The sequence below is a fragment of the Scyliorhinus canicula genome, chromosome 6 (genome assembly GCF_902713615.1).
Source record: "Scyliorhinus canicula chromosome 6, sScyCan1.1, whole genome shotgun sequence".
In the NCBI taxonomy this organism is placed as follows: Eukaryota; Metazoa; Chordata; class Chondrichthyes; order Carcharhiniformes; family Scyliorhinidae; genus Scyliorhinus; species Scyliorhinus canicula.
This window is the reverse complement of record NC_052151.1, coordinates 107,396,689-107,416,733: the sequence shown is the minus strand read 5'-3', so window position 1 is coordinate 107,416,733 and position 20,045 is coordinate 107,396,689. Positions and strand designations below refer to the sequence as shown.

General features: G+C 48.0%; 1 protein-coding gene across 1 annotated transcript in view; it reads right to left on the bottom strand.

Moving 5' to 3' along the window:
• LOC119967374 (ectonucleotide pyrophosphatase/phosphodiesterase family member 3-like) overlaps positions 1–20,045 on the bottom strand; it is a 211,325-nt gene that overhangs the window by 106,069 nt on the left and 85,211 nt on the right. The window contains exons 8-9 of the mRNA XM_038799862.1: positions 19,347–19,466; positions 6,485–6,594 (exon numbers count right to left, since the gene is read on the bottom strand). Of these exons, the coding sequence (XP_038655790.1) occupies positions 6,485–6,594; positions 19,347–19,466 (230 nt within the window). The remainder of the gene's footprint in view (positions 1–6,484; positions 6,595–19,346; positions 19,467–20,045) is intronic.

The window sequence follows — 20,045 nt, the reverse complement described above, 5'->3', positions numbered from 1 at the left end:
GTTGAGAACATTCTGAGGGTGGGCTGGAGGTATTCATTGCCACCAGAGGATGCTTTGCTAAAGGAGAGACAGAAGCTCCAGATGGAGTTTGGGCTATGTATCCGCAGGAAAGGTGGAAGAGTACCTGCGGAGGGCCAGAGGGGTGGTTTATGTACAGGGGAAAAGCAAGCAGGATGTTCATGCACCAGTTGAGGAAGCAGGTGGCAGCGAGAGAAATTGGAAGGGTGAGGGATGAGAGAAAACAGTGGTGTTGGAGCCAGAGGGGGTGATTGGGGTCTTTGAGACCTATCAGAGGCTGTATGAATTGGAACCTCCGACCTGGGTGGAGGATATGAGGCAGTTCTTGGACGGGCTGGAGTTCCCAAGAGTGGAGGAGGAGAAGGTGCAGGGATTGTGGGCCCCAGTTGGGCTGTGGGGGGTGATGTACTACGTGGGTTTGATGCAGGCGGTGAAGGCATTCGGTCCAGATGGGTTTCCAGCCGAGTTTAATAAGAAGTTTGGATCGGAGCTGGGCTACTGCTGGCTGGGATGGCAAGGGGGACTCCTCTCCATGTTGTCGCAGGCATCCATATCACTGGTGTTAAAGAAGGACAAAGACCGGGAGCAGTGTGGGTCATACCATCCAATTTCACTGCTAAATGTGGATGCGGACGAGGGAGAGACTTTTGCTGAGGGACAGGGAGGAGGTCGGGGCGGAGGCTGCCTGGGGGCGGGCAGGTGGAAGCATGGGGCTTGGGCTGGCGACTGGCCCCAGAGAGGGGATGGCTGCTCGGCAAAGAGAGGGCGCGATGAGCCCCCCAACTAGACTGATCACCTGGAATGTAAGAGGGCTCAGTGGGCCGGTCAAGAGGGCATGCGTGTTCGTGCACCTGAGAGGACTGAAGGCAGACGCAGGAGACGCACCTTAGATGCGTCTGACCAGATTAGATTAAGGAAAAGTTGGGTCAGACAGGTTTTTCACTCGGGATTGGACTCGAAAACTAGAGGGATCGCGATCCTGATCAATAAGCGAGTGGTGTTTGAGGCGGGAAGAATAGTTTTGGACGTGGGAGGCCAGTACATTATGGTCAGAGGGAAATTAGAGGTGGTGCAGGTGGTACCAGTAAATGCATATGCGCCAAATTGGAACGATGTGGAGTTTATAAAGAGGATGTTGGGAAAGATATCGGACCTGGATTCACATAAGCTGGTCATGGGAGGGGACTTCAACACAGTTATTGACCCTGGTCTAGACCGGTCAAGCTCAAAATCGGGCAGGGCGCCAGATTGATTTCATTATTCTGAGCAGGGCTCTACTGGCGGGGTACTCGGCAATCACAATCTCAGACCATGCCCCGCATTGGGTTTATCCACAAGTTAGTAAAGACAGTAACCAGCGCCCGCACTGGAGGTTTGACGTGGGACTTTTAGCTGACGAAGACGTGTGCGGACGGCTAAGGAAATGTATTCATTTTTTTTAAAATTAAAATGTACCCAATGGATGTTTTTGAATTAAGGGGCAATTTAGCGTGTTCAATCCACCTACGTTGCACGTCTTTGGATTGTGGGGGCTGTAGTACCCTCAATAATGACACGAGAGTGTGGAATGGTAAATGAAGGCTTTAATAAGCAGAGGACTAGCCAGCTGCAGAGACGTGTGCTCACTGAGTGCTGCCTACAGGGCATCACCTTATATACGGTTCCCTGGTGGGTGGAGCTGGAGGCGGAGTCCCCCAGGGTTCCAAAAGCCGGTCTTAAAGGGGCATCACCTACATGTGTTAAGGGTACAGTAACCATTCATCACAGAGGCAAAACCCAGGCAAACACGGGGAGAATGTGCAAACTCCACACGGACAGTGACCCAGAGCCGGATCGAACCTGGGATCTCGGCACCAAGAGACTACAGTGCTACCACTGAGCCACCGTGCTGCCCTGAGGAAAAGTATTCAGAACTATCTGGAGGTCAATGACACGTGGGAAATTTCGGCAGCGGTGGTCTGGGAGGCATTGAAGGCGGTGGTTAGAGGGGAGCTGATCTCGATACGCACCCACAGGGAGAAGGTGGACAGGGCAGAGACGGACCGACTGGTAAAGGAGATACTACAGGTCGATAGGAGGTATGCCGAGACCCCAGAGGCAGGGCTTTTAAGGGAATGGCGGAGGCTACAGGCGGAGTTCGGCTTGTTAACCACAGGAAGGGCGGTGGAGCAGCTGAGAAAGGCGAGGAGGGCGATCTATGAGCATGGAGAGAAGGCCAGCAGAATGCTTGCACAGCAGCTTAGAAAGAGGAAGGCAGCCAGGGAGATAGGGAAAGTAAAGGATGGAGCCGGGAACCTGGTGGGAGACTCAGCAGCGGTGAGTAAGGTGTTTAAGGAGTTTTATAGTAGGTCTTAACCCCCACCTGGGCCAGACGGGATGAGGCACTTCCTAGGGGGCCTGAATTTCCCGAAGGTGGATGGGGAGCTGGTAGAAGGGTTGGGGGCCTCGATCGGGATCGAAGAGATAGCGGAGGGGCTGAAGGCCATGCAGTCGGTTAAAGCCCCGGGGCTGGATGGGTACCCAGTGGAGTTCGATAAAAAGTTCTCTGGGATATTGGGGCCGCTGTTGAGGACATTCAATGAAGCAAGGGAGAGAGGGGTGATTACCCCGACGATGTCACAGGCCATGATCATGCTGATCCTGAAGCGGGACAAGGATCCAGAGCTGTGTGGGTCCTACAGGCCGATATCTCTACTGAATGTGAACGGCAAACTGCTGGCCAAAATTTTGTCCTCTAGGGGAGGACGAGACGGGGTTTGTTAACGAAAGGCAGTTGGTGGCCAATGTAAGAAGGCTTCTAAATGCGATCATGATGCCCCCAAAAGGTAGGGAGGTGGAGGTAGTGGTCACAATGGACGCAGAGAAGAATGGTCGAGTAGAATGGGAATATCTGTGGGAGGTACTAGGACGATTCGGATTTGGGCGGGGCTTTATTGACTGGGTCAGGCTGCTGTATCAGGCTCCTGTGGCGAGCGTACGGACGAACAGGACAACATCGGACTATTTTAGGCTACATCGGGGGACGAGACAGGGATGCCCCCTCTCCCCACTGTTGTTTGCGTTAGCTATAGAGCCGTTGGCAATTGCACTAAGAGCCTCTAGGGTCTGGAAAGGGCTGGTCCGGGGGGGGGGGGGGGGGGGGGGGGGGGGGGGGGGGGGGGGGGGGGGGGGGGGGGGGGGGGGAGTAGAACACAGAGTGTTGCTTTATGCAGACAACCTGCTCCTGTATGTATATGATCCAGTAGAGGGGATGGAAGAAATCATGAGATTCTGGGGGAATTTGGCTGGTTTTCAGGGTACAAACTAAATATGGGGAAAAGCGAGATGTTTGCAATCCAGGCAAGGGGACAGGAGAGACGACTGGGAACTGCCATTTAGAGTGGTAGGGGGAAGCTTTAGGTATCTCGGCATCCAAGTGGCGCAGGAATGGGAACAGGGGTTTCGGAGATGGCAGACAGCAGGGAGGATGGGGGAAATGTTCATAGAGGGGAGCTTTCCTTGCTTGAGGGAGCTGGAGAAGAAATTTGGATTGGCGAGGGGAAACAAATTCAAGTACCTGCAGGTGTGGGACTTCCTATGTAGGCAGGTCTCAACCTTCCCGCTCCTACCACCAAGAGGGATACAGGATAGGGTAGTTTCCAGAGTGTGGGTGGGAGAAGGGAAGGACTCTCACATCTATAAGGAACTCATGGGGTCAGAGGATACGCAGACTGAGGAGCTGAAGCACAAGTGGGAAGAGGAGTTAGGAGGAGAGATAGAGGATGGTCTCTGGGCAGATGCGTTGAGTAGAGTCAACGCGTCCACAACATGTGCCAGGCTCAGCCTGATACAGTTTAAGGTGACAGTGGCCCGGTTGAGCAGGTTCTTTGGGGTAGAAGATAGATGCCCAAGGTGTGCAGGAGGGCGAGCGAACCATGTCCACATGTTTTGGACATGCCCAAAGCTTAGGGGATTCTGGCAGGGCTTTGCAGATGTTATGTCCACGGTGTTAAAAACAAGGCTAGCACCGAGTCCGGAGGTGGCGATTTTCGGGGTGTCGGATGATCCGGGAATCCAGCAGGAGAAAGAGGCAGACGTTCTGTCCTTTGCTTCCCTGGTAGCCCGAAGATGGATATTATTAGCTTGGAGGGACTCAAAGCCCCCGAAGTTGGAGATCTGGCTATTGGACATGGCTAGCTTTCTCTGTTTGGGGAAAATCAAGTTCGCCATGAGAGGGTCACTGTTAGGGTTCACCCGGAGGTGGCAACCGTTCGTCGACATCGTTGCAGAAAATTAATCGCTGCAGAAAGGGGGGGTTAGTTTAGCTTGGAGTAGGGGGTTAATAAAGGTGGGGAGGAAGCAGGCTTTTTGCACTATGTTTATATTTTCATGGACATTGTTTATTTTGTCGTTGTAAACCAAAAAAACCTCAATAAAATTGTTTACTACAAAAACAATGTGGTGCAAAGTTGACAAAGGTGTTGGTGTTGCGGAGAGAGAGTTGTGTGCTGGATGTGATAGGAGAGGATGGGGTTCGTGACAGGGGTGACAGCTGTCAGCGAATGTACGCAGCTTGCTCAACAATATTATGCTGCAGGGATTGGAAGTGGCGGTGACAATGGATGCAGAGTAGGCATTTGACCGGGTTGAGTAGGCATATTTCATAGATCATTATAGATTATTATAGAATTTACAGTGCAGAAGGAGGCTATTCGGCCCATCGAATCTGCACCACCCTTGGAAAGAGTACCCCACCCAAGCCCACACGTCCACCCTATCTCCGTAACCCAGTAGCCCAACCTAACCTTTTTGGGCACTAAGGACAATTTAGCATGGCCAATCCACCTAACCTGCACATCTTAGGACTGTGGGAGGAAACCAGAGCACCCAGAGGAAACCCACACAGACACGAGTAGAACATACAGACTCCTTACAGACAGTGACCCAAGCCGGGAATCGAACCTGGGACGCTGGAGCTGTGAAGCAACTGTGCTAAACACTGTGCTACCGTGCTGCCCACGGGAACCTAGGTGGCACTGCCAAGTGACACCAGTAGTGCAAGAGGGGGGGGAGGCACCACCCTGCCCAAAAGGCATGCAGCTAGGGTCTTCCAATCCTCTTGGAGACCCCCACGAGAGTCGTTTCATCTGGTCCCTATTTGTGGGGACCAGTACTAAATGGCGCTCGTCCGAGGTCCCCAAGGCGAAGAGATTGAATCCCAAAGCCTCTGGTACCTCGGGAATCTGCACATTAGAGTAAGGCTTACTGCCTTCCTGTAATATGAGATTTGCTAAAACGCGAGCAACGTCTCGCAACATTGCGTTGAATCTTTCACCGGCCACGCTGTGACGAGCTGCTTTACGGGCGCAGCACAGCAGAAAGAGGCCGTTTGGCTCTTTGCACCTAACAAAATAGCTGCGCGACATAATCATACATTCCAGATATTGATCTGTAATTAACAGTATCTAATTTGTATGCCCAAGTACTTCTGAAATGTGATGAAGGTTTCTGCCTCTACCAGCATTTCAAACAGTGAGTTCCAGACCCCCACAATTTTCTGGGTGAAAAAATGTCCTCGCCCATTCTCTCTGGTCCTTCTACCAACAACATTCAGTGATATTTTAAACTCAACGAACCTCACAATTGATTTGCCTGAAATTTGAGCAAAATGTATTCAAGAAAATCAGAAAGTCTAATTATAACAATTTCATTAAATTTTGTCAAAATATCCGAAATTCTATCATTACTTTTTTAAAGAAGATTTAATAAGGTAAAGTGGATTTAAGAAGTGTAGAAAATTTAGTCGCAGAACCAACACGCAGGTTAGTATTCATTTTTCCCAATAAATTTAGAGTACCAAATTAATTTTTTCCAATTAAGGGGCAATTTAGCGTGGCGAGTCCACCTACCTGCACATCTTTGCATTGTGGGAGTGAAACCCACGCAGACATGGGGAGAATGTGCAAACTCCACACGGACAGTGACCCAGGGCCGGGATCGAACCTGGAACCTCGGCGTTGTGAGGCAGCAGTGCTACCCACTGTGCCACAATGCTGCCCACACAGGTTAGTATTCATATTTATTTACACAAAAGTTTAATGTTTTTAATGTTTATTTGAGATTTGACAAAATTCCTAGCCATGAGAAATGTAGGCATGGTCCTTTGATCGAACTACCCATCCACCCCGCAATGCAGCTGTCAAGGATGGGAATGCTGCGTGTTGGTAGGCTTCCTGCACTGGCAAGCTGGAGGTGGGAATGCTAAAACTGGGTCCCAGCTGCTATGTTTAAAGAGCTCTGGATCAGCCAACTCAGTGAATATCTGGGCTTAAAACTCTATCCATTGCCTTTGTATAGAAAATAGATTTCTGGGTTTCAAATAATTAATTCCTGTTATCATTACACAACCATCTTCATTCACAATTTTACAAGCAAATTGCTTCAGGATTGTCCACGTTATTTGCATATGCTGTAATATTGTACTTACTTATTGAATTTCACGTATTTGTTTGGGTATGTTCCATTTATTTTCACTTCAGATCCAGGCCAGAAGAAGGTACCTGCTTTCAGACCCTGATACATAGCTGTCAGCCACAACTATTCAAAAAACAGAAGTATATTTAAAACATGTTTATGTGATCAGTCATTTGTTGTGTTAGGCTGCTTCGGATAACACAGGCTGCTACTTGATGCAGTCTTAACTAAAGGATGCTCCAGACAGTTCTCAAATGAGTTTGACTCTCTGCTAATCTAACTGTAGTAACTCAGTCTAACTGTACCAGCTTACTTTAAGCCATGTGCTGGGGTGTGATGCTGCTGATCAACCCTGTCTAACTCTCTAGATGTCTGTCTGTGGAAAGAGGCAGGGTGTGAGTGCCTCATCCCTTTTATAGTGTTTATGTCATGCCGCCTTGTGGTGATGCCACCTCTGAGTGTCCTGACTGCCCATTGGTTGTGTCCTATTCTGAGTGTTCATTGGTTGCATGTTTGCACATCATGACATCTCCCCTTTTTTTGTGTGTTTTTTTAGATGTATATACATGTGAATATGTCTGTCTAATGTGACTGACTGAGGAATACAGAACAGAACAAACCAAACAAATGCTCATAAGTCCAGCCTCTGAGGCTTGCGTCTGATCCTCGTTGACTGCTGGAGAGGTGTTGGAGGGGATGATGATGTCTTGACAGGTGATTGGGAGGCACGACTGGTGGCCTCGTGGTTCGAGGTGTCTGTAGGTGGCAAATCGACATGTGGAAATGGAGGGGAAAGTGGTTGTGGGCAAGCAACTTTTCGCAGTGTCCTTCGATTCTTTCGCACAATGGAGCCTTCAGCCATACCTATGACATAGGATCTGGGCGCGGCCTGTCAAACATCGACAGCCGGAGTAGACCACCCACCATCCGGTATTTTGATCCTGACCGTGTCTGCCAGGGATAGCACGTCCAGATCGGTGGCATGCGAGTCATCGCCCTGCTTCTGGCTGTCGCGAAGCTGCTGCATCTTCTGCAGTACTGGGAGGTGATCAAGGTTGGGCAGGTGTAGAACATAGAACATAGAACATAGAACGATACAGCGCAGTACAGGCCCTTCGGCCCACGATGTTGCACCGACATGGGAAGTCAAAAACTAAAGGCCATCTAACCTACACTATGCCATTATCATCCATATGCTTATCCAATAAACTTATAAATGCCCTCAATGTTGGCGAGTTCACTACTGTTGCAGGTAGGGCATTCCACGGCCTCACCACTCTTTGTGTAAAAAACCCACCTCTGACCTCTGTCCTATATCTATTACCCCTCAATTTAAGGCTATGTCCCCTCATGCTAGCCACCTCCATCCGCGGGAGAAGGCTCTCACTGTCCACCCTATCTAACCCTCTGATCATTTTGTATGCCTCTATTAAGTCACCTCTTAACCTTCTTCTCTCTAACGAAAACAACCTCAAGTCCATCAGCCTTTCCTCATAAGATTTTCCCTTCAAACCAGGCAACATTCTGGTAAATCTCCTCTGCACACGTTCCAAAGCTTCCACGTCCTTCCTATAATGAGGCAACCAGAACTGTACGCAATACTCCAAATGCGGCCGTACCAGAGTTTTGTACAGCTGCAACATGACCTCATGGCTCCGGAACTCAATCCCTCTACCAATAAAGGCCAACACACCATAGGCCTTCTTCACAACCCTATCAACCTGGGTGGCAACTTTCAGGGATCTATGTACATGGACACCGAGATCCCTCTGCTCATCCACACTACCAAGAATTTTACCATTAGCCAAATATTCCGCATTCCTGTTATTCTTTCCAAAGTGAATCACCTCACACTTCTCTACATTAAACTCCATTTGCCACCTCTCAGCCCAGCTCTGCAGCTTATCTATGTCCCTCTGCAACCTGCAACATCCTTCCACACTGTCTACAACTCCACCGACTTTAGTGTCGTCTGAAAATTTACTCACCCAACCTTCTGTGCCCTCCTCTAGGTCATTTATAAAAATGACAAACAGCAACGGCCCCAGAACAGATCCTTGTGGTACGCCACTCGTAATTGAACTCCATTCTGAACATTTGCCATCAACCACCACCCTCTGTCTTCTTTCAACTAGCCAATTTCTGATCCACATCTCTAAATCACCCTCAATCCCCAGCCTCCGTATTTTCTGCAATAGCCGACCGTGGGGAACCTTATCAAACGCTTTACTGAAATCCATATGCACCACATCAACTGCTCTACCCTCGTCTACCTGTTCAGTCACCTTCTCAAAGAACTCGATAAGGTTTGTGAGGCATGACCTACCCTTCACAAAACCATGCTGACTATCCCTAATCATATTATTCCTATCTAGATGATTATAAATCGTATCTCTTATAATCCTCTCCAAGACTTTACCCACAACAGACGTGAGGCTCACCGGCCTATAGTTACCGGGGTTATCTCTACTCCCCTTCTTGAACAAAGAGACCACATTTGCTATCCTCCAGTCCTCTGGCACTATTCCTGTAGCCAATGATGACCTAAAAATCAAAGCCAAAGGCTCAGCAATCTCTTCCCTGGCTTCCCAGAGAATCCTAGGATGAATCCCATCAGGCCCCGGGGACTTATCTATTTTCACCTTGTCCAGAATTGCCAACACTTCTTCCCTACGCACCTCAATGCCATCTATTCTAATAGCCTGGGTCTCAGCATTCTCCTCCACACCATTATCTTTTTCCTGAGTGAATACTGACGAAAAGTATTAATTTAGTATCTCGCTTATCTCCTGAGCATGTATGGCTAGAAGCGTCGTCCGCAGGTCCCTGTTCATCAGCAGCTGAGCTGGTGACATGCCAGTGGACAAGGAAGTCGCCCGGTACGCAAGTAGTGCAAGTGTATGTCGGAAGCGGATGAGCTGCTTAACAATGTGCACCCCTTTTTCGACTTTGCCATTGGACTGTGGATAGTGCGGACTGTAGGTCACATGCCTGAAATTGTAGCTCTTGGCAAACATGGACCATTCCCGACTGTGGAAGCGTGGGCCATTGTCACTCATGACTGTGTTTGGGATGCCATGCCATGAGAATGTCTCTTTACACGCTTTGATGACGGTCTATGAGGTGAAGCCTGGCAGCTTCAGCACCTCAGGATCTTTCGAAAAGTAATCGATGATTAAGATATAGTCACGACCATCGCGTGGAATAGGTCAATGCCAACCTTGGACCACGGAGAGGTCTCTAGGTCATGTGGTTGGAGCGTCTCCTTGCTCTGCGCTGGTTGCAACCTCTGACATGTTTTGCAATTCAGGACTATGTCCGTGATGACCTGGGCGATACCGGGCCAGTAGACAGCTTGCCGGGCTCTGCGTCTGCACTTTTCTACGCCCAGGTGTCCCTCATGAATCTGCCGCAGCACCATGCTCTGGAGACATAGCGGGATGACTATCCTGTCCAGCTTGAGCAGGATGCCGTTGATCAGCGTCAGGTCATCCTTGATGTTGTAGAATTGAGGGCATTGCCCTGTCTGCCAGCCATTACTGAGGTTGTGGATGACTCGCTGCAACAGGGGGTCTTTGGCCGTCTCTTCTCGGATGAGAACGATCTTCTCATCTGTTGCCGGGAGAGTGCTTGCACACAGTTGTACCTGCAATTCAATATGCTGGATGATCTCCAGTGGTTCACTGGGTGAGTTGACGGAACCGGACAATGCATCGGCGATGATGAGCTCCTTGCCAGGTGTGTACACAAAATTGAAATCATACCTCCGGAGTTTGAGCAGAAACGAGGTGTCATGTCGTTCAGGTCCTTTTGAATGATGTGGCCCAGAGGCCTATGATCTGTCTCAACAGTAAATGTTGGCAAGCCATAGACATAATCATGAAACTCGAGGTTGCCGGTGAGAAGACCTAAACATTCCTTCTCAATCTGCGCATATCTGGTCTCAGTGGGTGTCATTGCCCATGACGCGTACGCTACTGGTACCCAGGATGACGCATCATCTCTTTGAAGCAACACCGCCCCAATGCCATCCTGACACGCATCTGTGGATATCTTGGTCTCTCGATCTGGGTCAAAGAATGCAAGGATGGGTGCAGTGGTGAGCTTGGCTTTCAACTCCAGCCACTCTGTTTGGTGCTCCGCCTTCCACTCAAGGCGGTTGATTTTTTTCACCAGGTTGCGTAGGGCCAAATTTGGGATGAACTTGCCAAGGAAATTGACCATTCCCAGGAAGCAGTACTCCTCCTTGTCCTCGGGGACTTTCATTGTCTCGATGGGTTTAATTTTGTCTGTGTCAGGGCGCACACAGTGTTGCAAAATCTGATTGCCCAGGAACTTCAGCGTGGGTGTCCCAAATCAGCACTTGGACCTGTTTAACTTGAGGCCATGTTCATGTATGCGTCGGAATACTTTCTTGAATCGCGACACATGTTCCTTTGGGGTTGTGGACCCAATTATGATATCACTGATGCCAAGATGATGCCAAATGGCATTTGGTTGTAGCAGAATCTGCCAAAGGCATGTTGAAGGTGCAGAGCCTTCTGGTGGATTTTTCAAGTTGGATTTGCCAAAATCCTTGGGATGCGTCCAATTTTGTGAAGAAGTGCGCATGTGCCATCTCACTCGTGATTTCTTCCCTCTTCGGGAGGGGTAATGTTCCCACATAATGTTTTGTTTAGATCCTTGGGGTCAATGCAATGCGTAGATCCCGCGAAGGCTTCTTTACGCACACCATCGAGCTGACCCAGTCGGTTGGTTCAGTGACCTTGGAGATGATGCCTTTTTGTTGTAGACTTATGAGCTCTGCCTCCAGACGCTCTCTCAGTGGAGCAGGGACACGTTGTGGTGCGTGGACCACTGGCTTGGCATCAAGCCACAGTAGAATCTTGTACTGGTACGGCAGCGTGCCCATCCCGCTAAATACATCTAGGTACTGGGTTAGGATGTCGTCGATGCTGGCCGGAAGATCCAAATGGGATGGCGTTGTGGTGTAGACCCCTTGAATGAGGTTCAGTTGCTTGCAGGTGTGTGCACCTATCAGGGACGTCCTGTCTGGTTTAACAATCTTGAAGCGTAAGCTTGCTTGTGTGTGTCGGCTGGACACCTGCAGATGGCAGGACCCCAGTGCCTTGATTGCGTTCCCATTCTAGTCCAGGAGTTTGCAGGCAGCTGGAAGGATTGTGGGGGGCTTGTTGATTCTCTTGAAGTCCACCTGTGAAATCAGGTTGACGGAGGCACCTGTGTCCAGTTTGAACTGGATGGGGCAGTGGATGACCTTCATCACTGCATGCCATTCGTCCTCGGAATCCACGGCCAGGATTGATTGGATTTACGATGTGTCCGGTGTGGCGTATTCGCACTTGGTAATGATGCCCACTTGGTAAGTGTTGTCCAGATATTCATCATCTGGATCCATCGCACTGCCTGGATCAGAGTCATGCATTCGGTATTGCACACTTCTGATGCGCCGCTGTCGGAATTGGGAGTGCTGGCTCCTGACTGGTGGTGCAGATCTGCACAGGGGTGTATAGTGGTTTGGTTTCCCACAGTTTAAACAGCGTTTGCCTCTTGCAGGGCAGTTTTATTTTAAATGAGTTGTGCCACAGTTCGCACACGTCATGACGTCGCCGCCATGACGCTCAGTGTGTTGTTGCGCATGTGCGGTGCGGTTCTCGGACGTCTGTACCTGCGCAGTGCAGGTTTCGGCCGCTTCGTGTTCCCGATCGCATTCCGCATGTGCGGGCCCCAGGAAGAGCGCGCAAAATGGCCGCTTTCGTCAAAGTGGAGGCGCTGCATCCGGGAGATGGCCTGAACACTCTCCACCTCGTCGGAGGCTTGTTTTTCACTTTCTGCCGTTTTGTACCGTGAATAGCGACTTCTAGAGAGCTCATGCACAGTACACGTTTCAATCGCGACTGGCAGAGTCATGTGCTTGATCCTCAACAATTGCTGTCGCAGTAGACCAGAATGGACTCCAAAAATGATTTGGTCTCTGCTCATGGAGTCAGTGATATCACCGAAGTTGCAGGATTGCGTTAGCAGTCTAAGGTTAGTTAGATAGGAGTTGAAGGACTCGTCTTTACCTTGCATGCTCTGCTTGAAGATGTCGCACTTGAAGATTTTGTTGGTGTCCACCTTGCAGTGGCTGTCGAATTTGTCCAGGATGGTTTGGTACTTTGTTTTATCCTGCCCTTTGGAAAAGTGAAAGGAGTTGAAGATCTCTATCGCATGGTCACCCGCAGTGGTGAGTAGAACAGCTATCTTCCGAGCATCGGTCGTGCCATTGAGGTCGGATGCTTCCGCTTATAGTTGTAATTTCTGCTTGAATGATCGTCAGTTGGCACTAAGATTGCCAGTGATCCTGAGCTGATGAGAAGCCTGAATCTTGTCCATTGTGCCTGCATTCAGTAGCTGGTTGTCACGGATCTTGCTGAGTTGAACTAAATAGATTGAACAGTCACTCATGGTATCATGTTGCGTTACGCTGCTTCAGATAACACAGGCTGCTATTTGATGCAGTCTTAACTAAAGGATGCTGCAGACTCTGAAATGAGTTCAACATGTTTATTGAACTATTAACAGTTCTCAAATGAGTTTGACTCTCTGCTAATCTAACTGTAGTAACTCAGTCTAACTGTACCAGCTTGCTCTAAGCCATGTGCTGGGGTGTGATGCTGCTGATCAACCCTGTCTGACTCTCTAGATGTCTGTCTGTGGAAAGAGGCTGGGTGTGAGTGCCTCATCCCTTTTATAGTGTTTATTTCATGCCCCCTTGTGGTGATGCCAGCTCTGTCCTGACTGCCCATTGGTTGTGTCCTATTCTGAGTGTTCATTGGCTGCATGTCTGCATATCATGACATAATTCACATGAATTAGGACAGGAAAACTCAGTGAGGCAGTTCATGGAATTTTGCGCACTCCCCCCTGCATTTTCTGCTGTCTTTGTCTGACAGTGTCAGCTTCAACTACTCCTCAAGTCAGACATAGCATATCAAAAACAAAGAAAAGCTCTTCTTAATCTGTCCCAACAATGGTTCGATTATTGTCTATTGATATAAGCCAGCTCTAAATGATTAAGAACGGATACTCAACTTGCCGAATGGCATTTTGTTGACAACTTTAATATTTTCTGGACATGGTCTTTGGTATTATTATTTAAGGATTCAGTAGAGTTGGTGGAGGAACTGCACTAGTGGTAGAAGCAAGAAGTTGTATATAAGTGAAATTTATAGAATGGGACAAATAATAGGGCGGCAAAAATGTTGAAAAGCTTTAGAAAGGTTGAAAAGTCATCTGAACCCATGCCCAGTCTTTGTCAAGGGTGGGGGGTAAGGCAAAAATGAAGGAACAGAAAGCCCAACCGCAAACAAGGGACGGAGCAGTCCTGTATCTGACTCCGCCCCCCCCCCCCCCCCCCCCCCCCCCCGCCTTTGAGGCAGCTGTGTCGGAAGACGTAAGCTGGTTGTGCACTAGGACAATCTATTTAAAAATATATACATTTTGTTGAGGACACTGGAACAATCTAACATCGACTCCAGAGTCCCCATTGCAACATGCTTGGCTGGAGTTGCAGACAGGTTTGAGGTTGCAACTGACTGGCAATATCACAGACCACACCCGCCCCTCTGGTCTATGTTAGCAGCATTGGTACAACTATTCTGCTGTAGTTCTTTGCTGATCCAGACTCTGTGAAAACAGAGACATAGATTATAAACTGTGGCCAATTGACTGCCATCCAGAAGCTGTTCTGTTGGGCTTATAATTTCATGAATTTTGTATTTATCAAAGAAAGGGATGTTCAATTGGTAAATTGGCACCATTTGAGCACCCTGCAGTAAACCTAAACTAAATGTGAACCTTTCTGTCAGGCACACTAATGCTGAAAACCTACCTCTCCGTATATGAGGTCTGCTGTTTTTCATAACAAGTATTTGGCAACAACATGTAAAAAAAAAATTGAAGTTTGTGGATTGTCACGTGAAGTGCAAGAATGGTAGCTCTGTGGTTAGCACTGTTGCTTCACAACTCCAGGGCCAGGGTTCGAATCCTGGCTTGGGTCACTGCCTGTGCGGAGTCTGCATGTTCTCCCCGTGTCTGCGTGGGTTTCCTACAGGTCTGGTTTCCTTCCACAAGTCCTGAAAGGCGTGCTGTTAGGTAATTTGGACATTCTGAATTCTCCCTCTGTGTACCCAAACAGGTGCCGGAATGTGGCGACTAGGGGCTTTTCACAGTAACTTCATTGTAGTGTTAATATAAGCCTACTTGCAACAATAAAGAGTATTATTATTTAAAAAAGTGAAATGTAAGCTAAATCGTGATGCCTGCAAAATGCAGAGCTGAGGACAGATGTACCCTGTTATAAGTGAACTAGTGGGAAATGAAGTCATGCGAGGTAGGAAGATGTTAGATAAAGTTAGCATGCATTAATTTACTGATAATTGTTTTATCTGTTGACTGATTATTGTCAGGAAAGGACGTTCTGGTTGATAATGAAATAATCTGCTCAAATGTTGGAGGCGCAGTGACGCAAGTATTTTTAAAATGCCGTAATTTGAGTAATTCTAAAATATAAACTGCCTATTTGAACAGACCTCTGTCTAAAGCAGAATGGTGGGTCTCAGGGAAGTGCTTTTGATCAATGAGGAACTGAAACTTGTGAACCATATCAGCAAATGTTATTGTTTGTGAAAGATCGATGAACTAAATCTAATAAATTAAATCGAATACGGGATACCTCTCCAAGGTGATACTTTGTGGTGTAGAGAGAGGATATTAACAAAACTATAAGCTTGTCTGAGTGGGTGTTCCTGTGCTGTACTTTTCTTTGTTCATTCAAATACATGAATAGGATGGGAATAGAGGGATACGGACCCTGGAAGTGTTGAAGATTTTAGTTTAGACAGGCAGCATGGTCGGCGCAGGCGTGGAGGGCCGAAGGGCCTGTTCCTGTACTGTACTTTTCTTTGTTCTTTGTTATTTCAGATCCAAGGTTGGCAGGAGCCTAACATCTATTTAGCTAAAGAAGCTGAACAAGAAATAGACAATGCGAGTTCCTCTGTTCAGTTACCTAACAAGTGGCAGGTGATCTGTTCGTATTTGTAAATTACTGCCTCCTGTCTAGGAGTGTCTACTGTAATGTGTTGATTTTCACTGCATGTGAATAAAAGGTTTGCTGTAACCAAATTCATATCAAGTTTGAATCCCTTAGAATCTGACAAACACCCCAGATTAGAGGCACGACTTAATGGCCTCGTCGCTCCTGACTTGGTGACGCAATGAGGCAGTTTAATCTCGCGAGAGGCCTCTTGCGAGATTTGCAACGCTCAGAATGTCTCGTAAGATTTCACGGAATCTCGTGAGATATTGCGATTAACACTTTTCAGTGAGCCACTAGGCTCATTTAAATATGTCTGCGACATGTGATAGTGAGTGGCGGGTTTTAGTGAACATATATGCCCCGAATTGGGACAGTGCAGACTTTATCAAGAAGGTGTTGGTGGCCATTCCAGAGCTAGATTCGCACCAATTGATCATGGGGGGAGATTTCAATTGTATATTGGACCCAAGGATGGATAGGTTGAGTTCCAAATCTTTTACAACTTCGGAGATGGCAAAGGAGTTGGTTGTGTTCCTGGAGCAGATGGGGAGGGTGGATCTGTGGAGGTTTAGATACCCGAGGGAAAGGGAATTTTCCTTCTTCTCGTACGTGTCTACTTCCAAATAGATTTATTTGAAGGTGGGGAAATCATTACTCCCGGGGGTGGTGGGGGCTGGGGGATTGTAATATTTGACCACTCCCCACATTGTGTGGATATTCAACTGGAGACTGGTGAGCCGAGTGCTCCCTATGGAGGATGGACACGATTCTCCTCGCAGCAAAGGAGTTTGTGAGAAGGTGGTTTTGGCCATCGGGAACTATGTGTTTTTTAATAAGAATGGAGAGGCCTCACCTCCATGTTCTGGGAAGCATTGAAGACGGTGGTCAGGGGGGAGATAATTTTGTATGAGGCCCACAGGGATAAGATTGGAAGGGAGGAAAGGCAGAGTTTAGCTGACTCCATTCTGAAGGTGGACTGGCAATACGCCACAGCTCCGACAGCAGAGTTGTTAGCAGAGAGGAAGAAGCTATCGATGGAGTTCAAGCTTGAATCGACGGGGAAGGTGGTGAGTCAGCTTTGCCGTTCACATGGGCAGTTCTATGAGTACGGTGATGTTATAACCTATTGGCTGGGGACAATTGGTTATCCCATGACTCTTTGGGAAGATGAGCTCCCACAATGAGGATCAGGGGGTGGGGGGACAGGGCAATCACCAGCAGTTGAAGCTGTATAAATAGAGTTGGCCAGTGTGGTACCGGCTAGAGAAGGATGTAGCGGTGAACTACTGATGCTGTGTACATATTGTTGTAAATAAACTTACTTTCTGTTTGACTCTACAAACTCATGCTGGATTCTTCATGGCCCTCACAGGTGAGAAGGCCAGCCGTTTACTGGCTCGCCATTTGAGGTGGCAGGCGGCCGCACGGGAGATAGCCCAGGCTAAGGACAAGAGAAGAGCGCTGGTTACTGCTCCAGATAAGATTAATGGGGCTTTTGTGGCTTTCTACGGTGCTGCAGAAGTCTGCCACCGGAGGATTATGTGGGGATGGAGCAGTTGTTGGATGGGTTGGATTTCCAGGTAGTGGAGGGGGAGAAGAGGCATGGGTTGGAGACATCGCTAGGGTTGAAGGAAAGTATGAACTGAATTGATTCCATGCAGTTGGGGAAGACAGTGGGGCCGGATGGTTTCCTGGTGGAATTTTATAAACAGTTTGCGGCCTAGTTGGCACAAAAGTATTTTCGGGATGTTTAATGACTCTCTGTCTCGGGAGGTCCTGTCAACCACATTGGTGCAGGCGTTGATCTCTTTGATCCCAAAGAAGGACAAAGATCCTGTGGAGTGTGGGTCTCACAGGCCTATTTCACTGTTGAATGTCAACGTGAAGGTGTTAGCTAAGGTGCTGGTGATACATCTGGAAGGGGTGCCGGGGTGAACACTGAGGACCAGACAGGGTATGTCAAGGACCAACAGTTGACAGCCAATACCAGGAGACATTGCAAGGGCATGTGGTCCTCTCCCACTCCTTGGGGAATGTTCTAGAGGTAATCATCTCCATGGACAAGCAGAAGGCATTTGATCGGGTGGAGTGGAGATTTCTCTTCAAACCTTTGAGGCGATTTGGGTTTGGGCGAAAGTTTATTTCCTCGGTGAGACTGCTGTACAGTGTCCATGGCTCGTGTACATACCAACACGGTGAGCTCTGCGTACTTCTGGTTGTACAGGGGTGTGGTGAACGTATTATGGTAATCATTCACCACTGTACTACATTGTACCATGCTGTTGCCCATGTGGGCTCCACCTATGGACCATTGTACTGTACTACACTGATTGTATCATGTTGGTGCCCTTGTGGGCTCCGCCCATGGCTTCACCCCCTTGAGGGAAGGTATAAAGAGCAGCTGCCCTGTAGGCGGCTCTCATTGCAGAGCAGTCGCAAGCAGGCACTGTTCTAGTTGATTAAAGGCACTGTTCACTTCAACTCTCTGTCTCGTGTAAATTGATGGCCGCATCAAGGGGCACATAGCAGGGATGCCCGCTGTCCCCGTTATTGTTTGCTCTGGCGATTGAGCCAATGGTCATCATGCTTAGATCATCAGGTGGGTGGAGGGATATATAGAGAGGGGGCATGGAGCATAAGTTATATAGGTGACCTGTTGCTATATGTTTCAGATCCACTCTCGAGCGTGGGGAGGATAAGCAGCTGTTAAAGAAGTTTGGGTCCTTCTCAGGGTACAAACTGAATGTGAGTAAGAGCAAGTTCTTCCCAGTGAATCCCCTGGGGAGGGAAGCGGATTTGGTGAGGCTGCCGTTTAGGCTGACCAAGACGAGGTTTAGGTATTTAGGGATTTGGGTGGCTCATGACTGGGCCTTGCTGCATAAACTGAACCTGGTCAGTCTGATGGAGGGGGTGAAGGGAGACTTGAAGAGCTGGAATGCCCTTCCGTTGTCCCTGGCAGGGAGAATGCTGAGGGTCAAAATGAACATTTTACTGATTTGTGTACTAGTGTCTCCCAATCTTCCTCCCTAAATTTTTTTTTGTATTCGGGTTGATACGTTAATCGGTCTTTGGGTGGGTAAAACTCCCAGGATTCAAAGTGCTTTCCTGCAGAGAGAGCGGCAATCTGGTGGCCTGCGCGACCGAATCTGATGTTCTATTACTGGGCGTTGAACATCGAGAAAATTTGAGGGTGGATTAAGGAGCCGATGCCGAGGTGGGGGAGATGGAGGCGGCTTCCTGTGTAGGTTTATGTCTAAGGGAGTTAGTTATGGCCCCTTTTCCGTTCTCCCTGGTCAGGTTCTCAATGAGCCCGGTAGTGGTGCATCTCTAAGAATTTCGAACCAGCATTTTAAATTGGGAGCAATGTCTTTGCTGTCACCAATCTGTGAGAACCATGGATTTAGAGTTATTCTTATTCTTTAAAAAAATAACAAATTGTTTAAATTTTATTATTTTGTAGTTGGAAAATGTTTTGGGGAAAAAATATGTTTAAAATAATTTCTATCGTTGTGCGTGGCCCATTTATTTCACTGCACAGTCTCTAAGATTACCATGTGACTGCACATGCATGCATTTTAAAAGCAGTCTTTTTGTCCTCTTTGTGGCACATTGACAATTTCTGCATGACCATGTACCCACACAGCTTAGAAGGAGCATTGATTCAGACAGAATCATCTTCATTCCATTCCTCCAACTTATATTTTCAGATATCCAGAACTGATGTGATTACCACTAAGTTCTGATTGTACAAAATAGAAATATTATTTACTATACTCACTGGTTGTCCTCCCCACCAAATTGGATTGTTTTTCTCATCACCATGCAGGGAGAAAGACATGTTCAAGTTAATATCGTACATGTTGTTGTCAACTATGCCATGTGTTTCTGAGTATAGTCCCTGTATAAATAAAAGTACAGTATTTAACGCCAGCTTAACTGAATACATCACTTAGGTAACATCAGTTCGATAAATCAGCTAGGGCTGAGAATTTACTTCATTGTTGAAGTTAGCCAAATCCAAGACTAAAATTACAGGTGGGTTCAAACACAATTTGAGCTGAGTGGAGCCAATGTTTTTGGGAGGTGCCTAACTCAGGGGAACTTGTAAACATCCTTAAGCAGTGAGAAAGATATCAGGCATGATTTAACCATCGCATTGTGCCCAACGCCGTACCGGATGCGCTGGGTGAATAGCGGGAAAGGGTAAAATCGAGATTAGTGCCAGTCACAACCATTTTGCAATTCATCAAGCCCACACCAGATGGCGAGTTCCAGATCAAGCTTAAAATGGCGAGAATATCAATAACCCTCATTTGTATTCATTTCAATTTCATTAACAAGATTGAAGTCGAATGCGGTGGCCTCCCGGGAATTAACCGACTCACCAGCGGGAAGTCACGTGGGTGTTGTTTAGTACTCCTGGCATGATGGCTACTGAGGGGAAGTGAGGAGGTGTGTAGCCATTTCCATTTTCCAG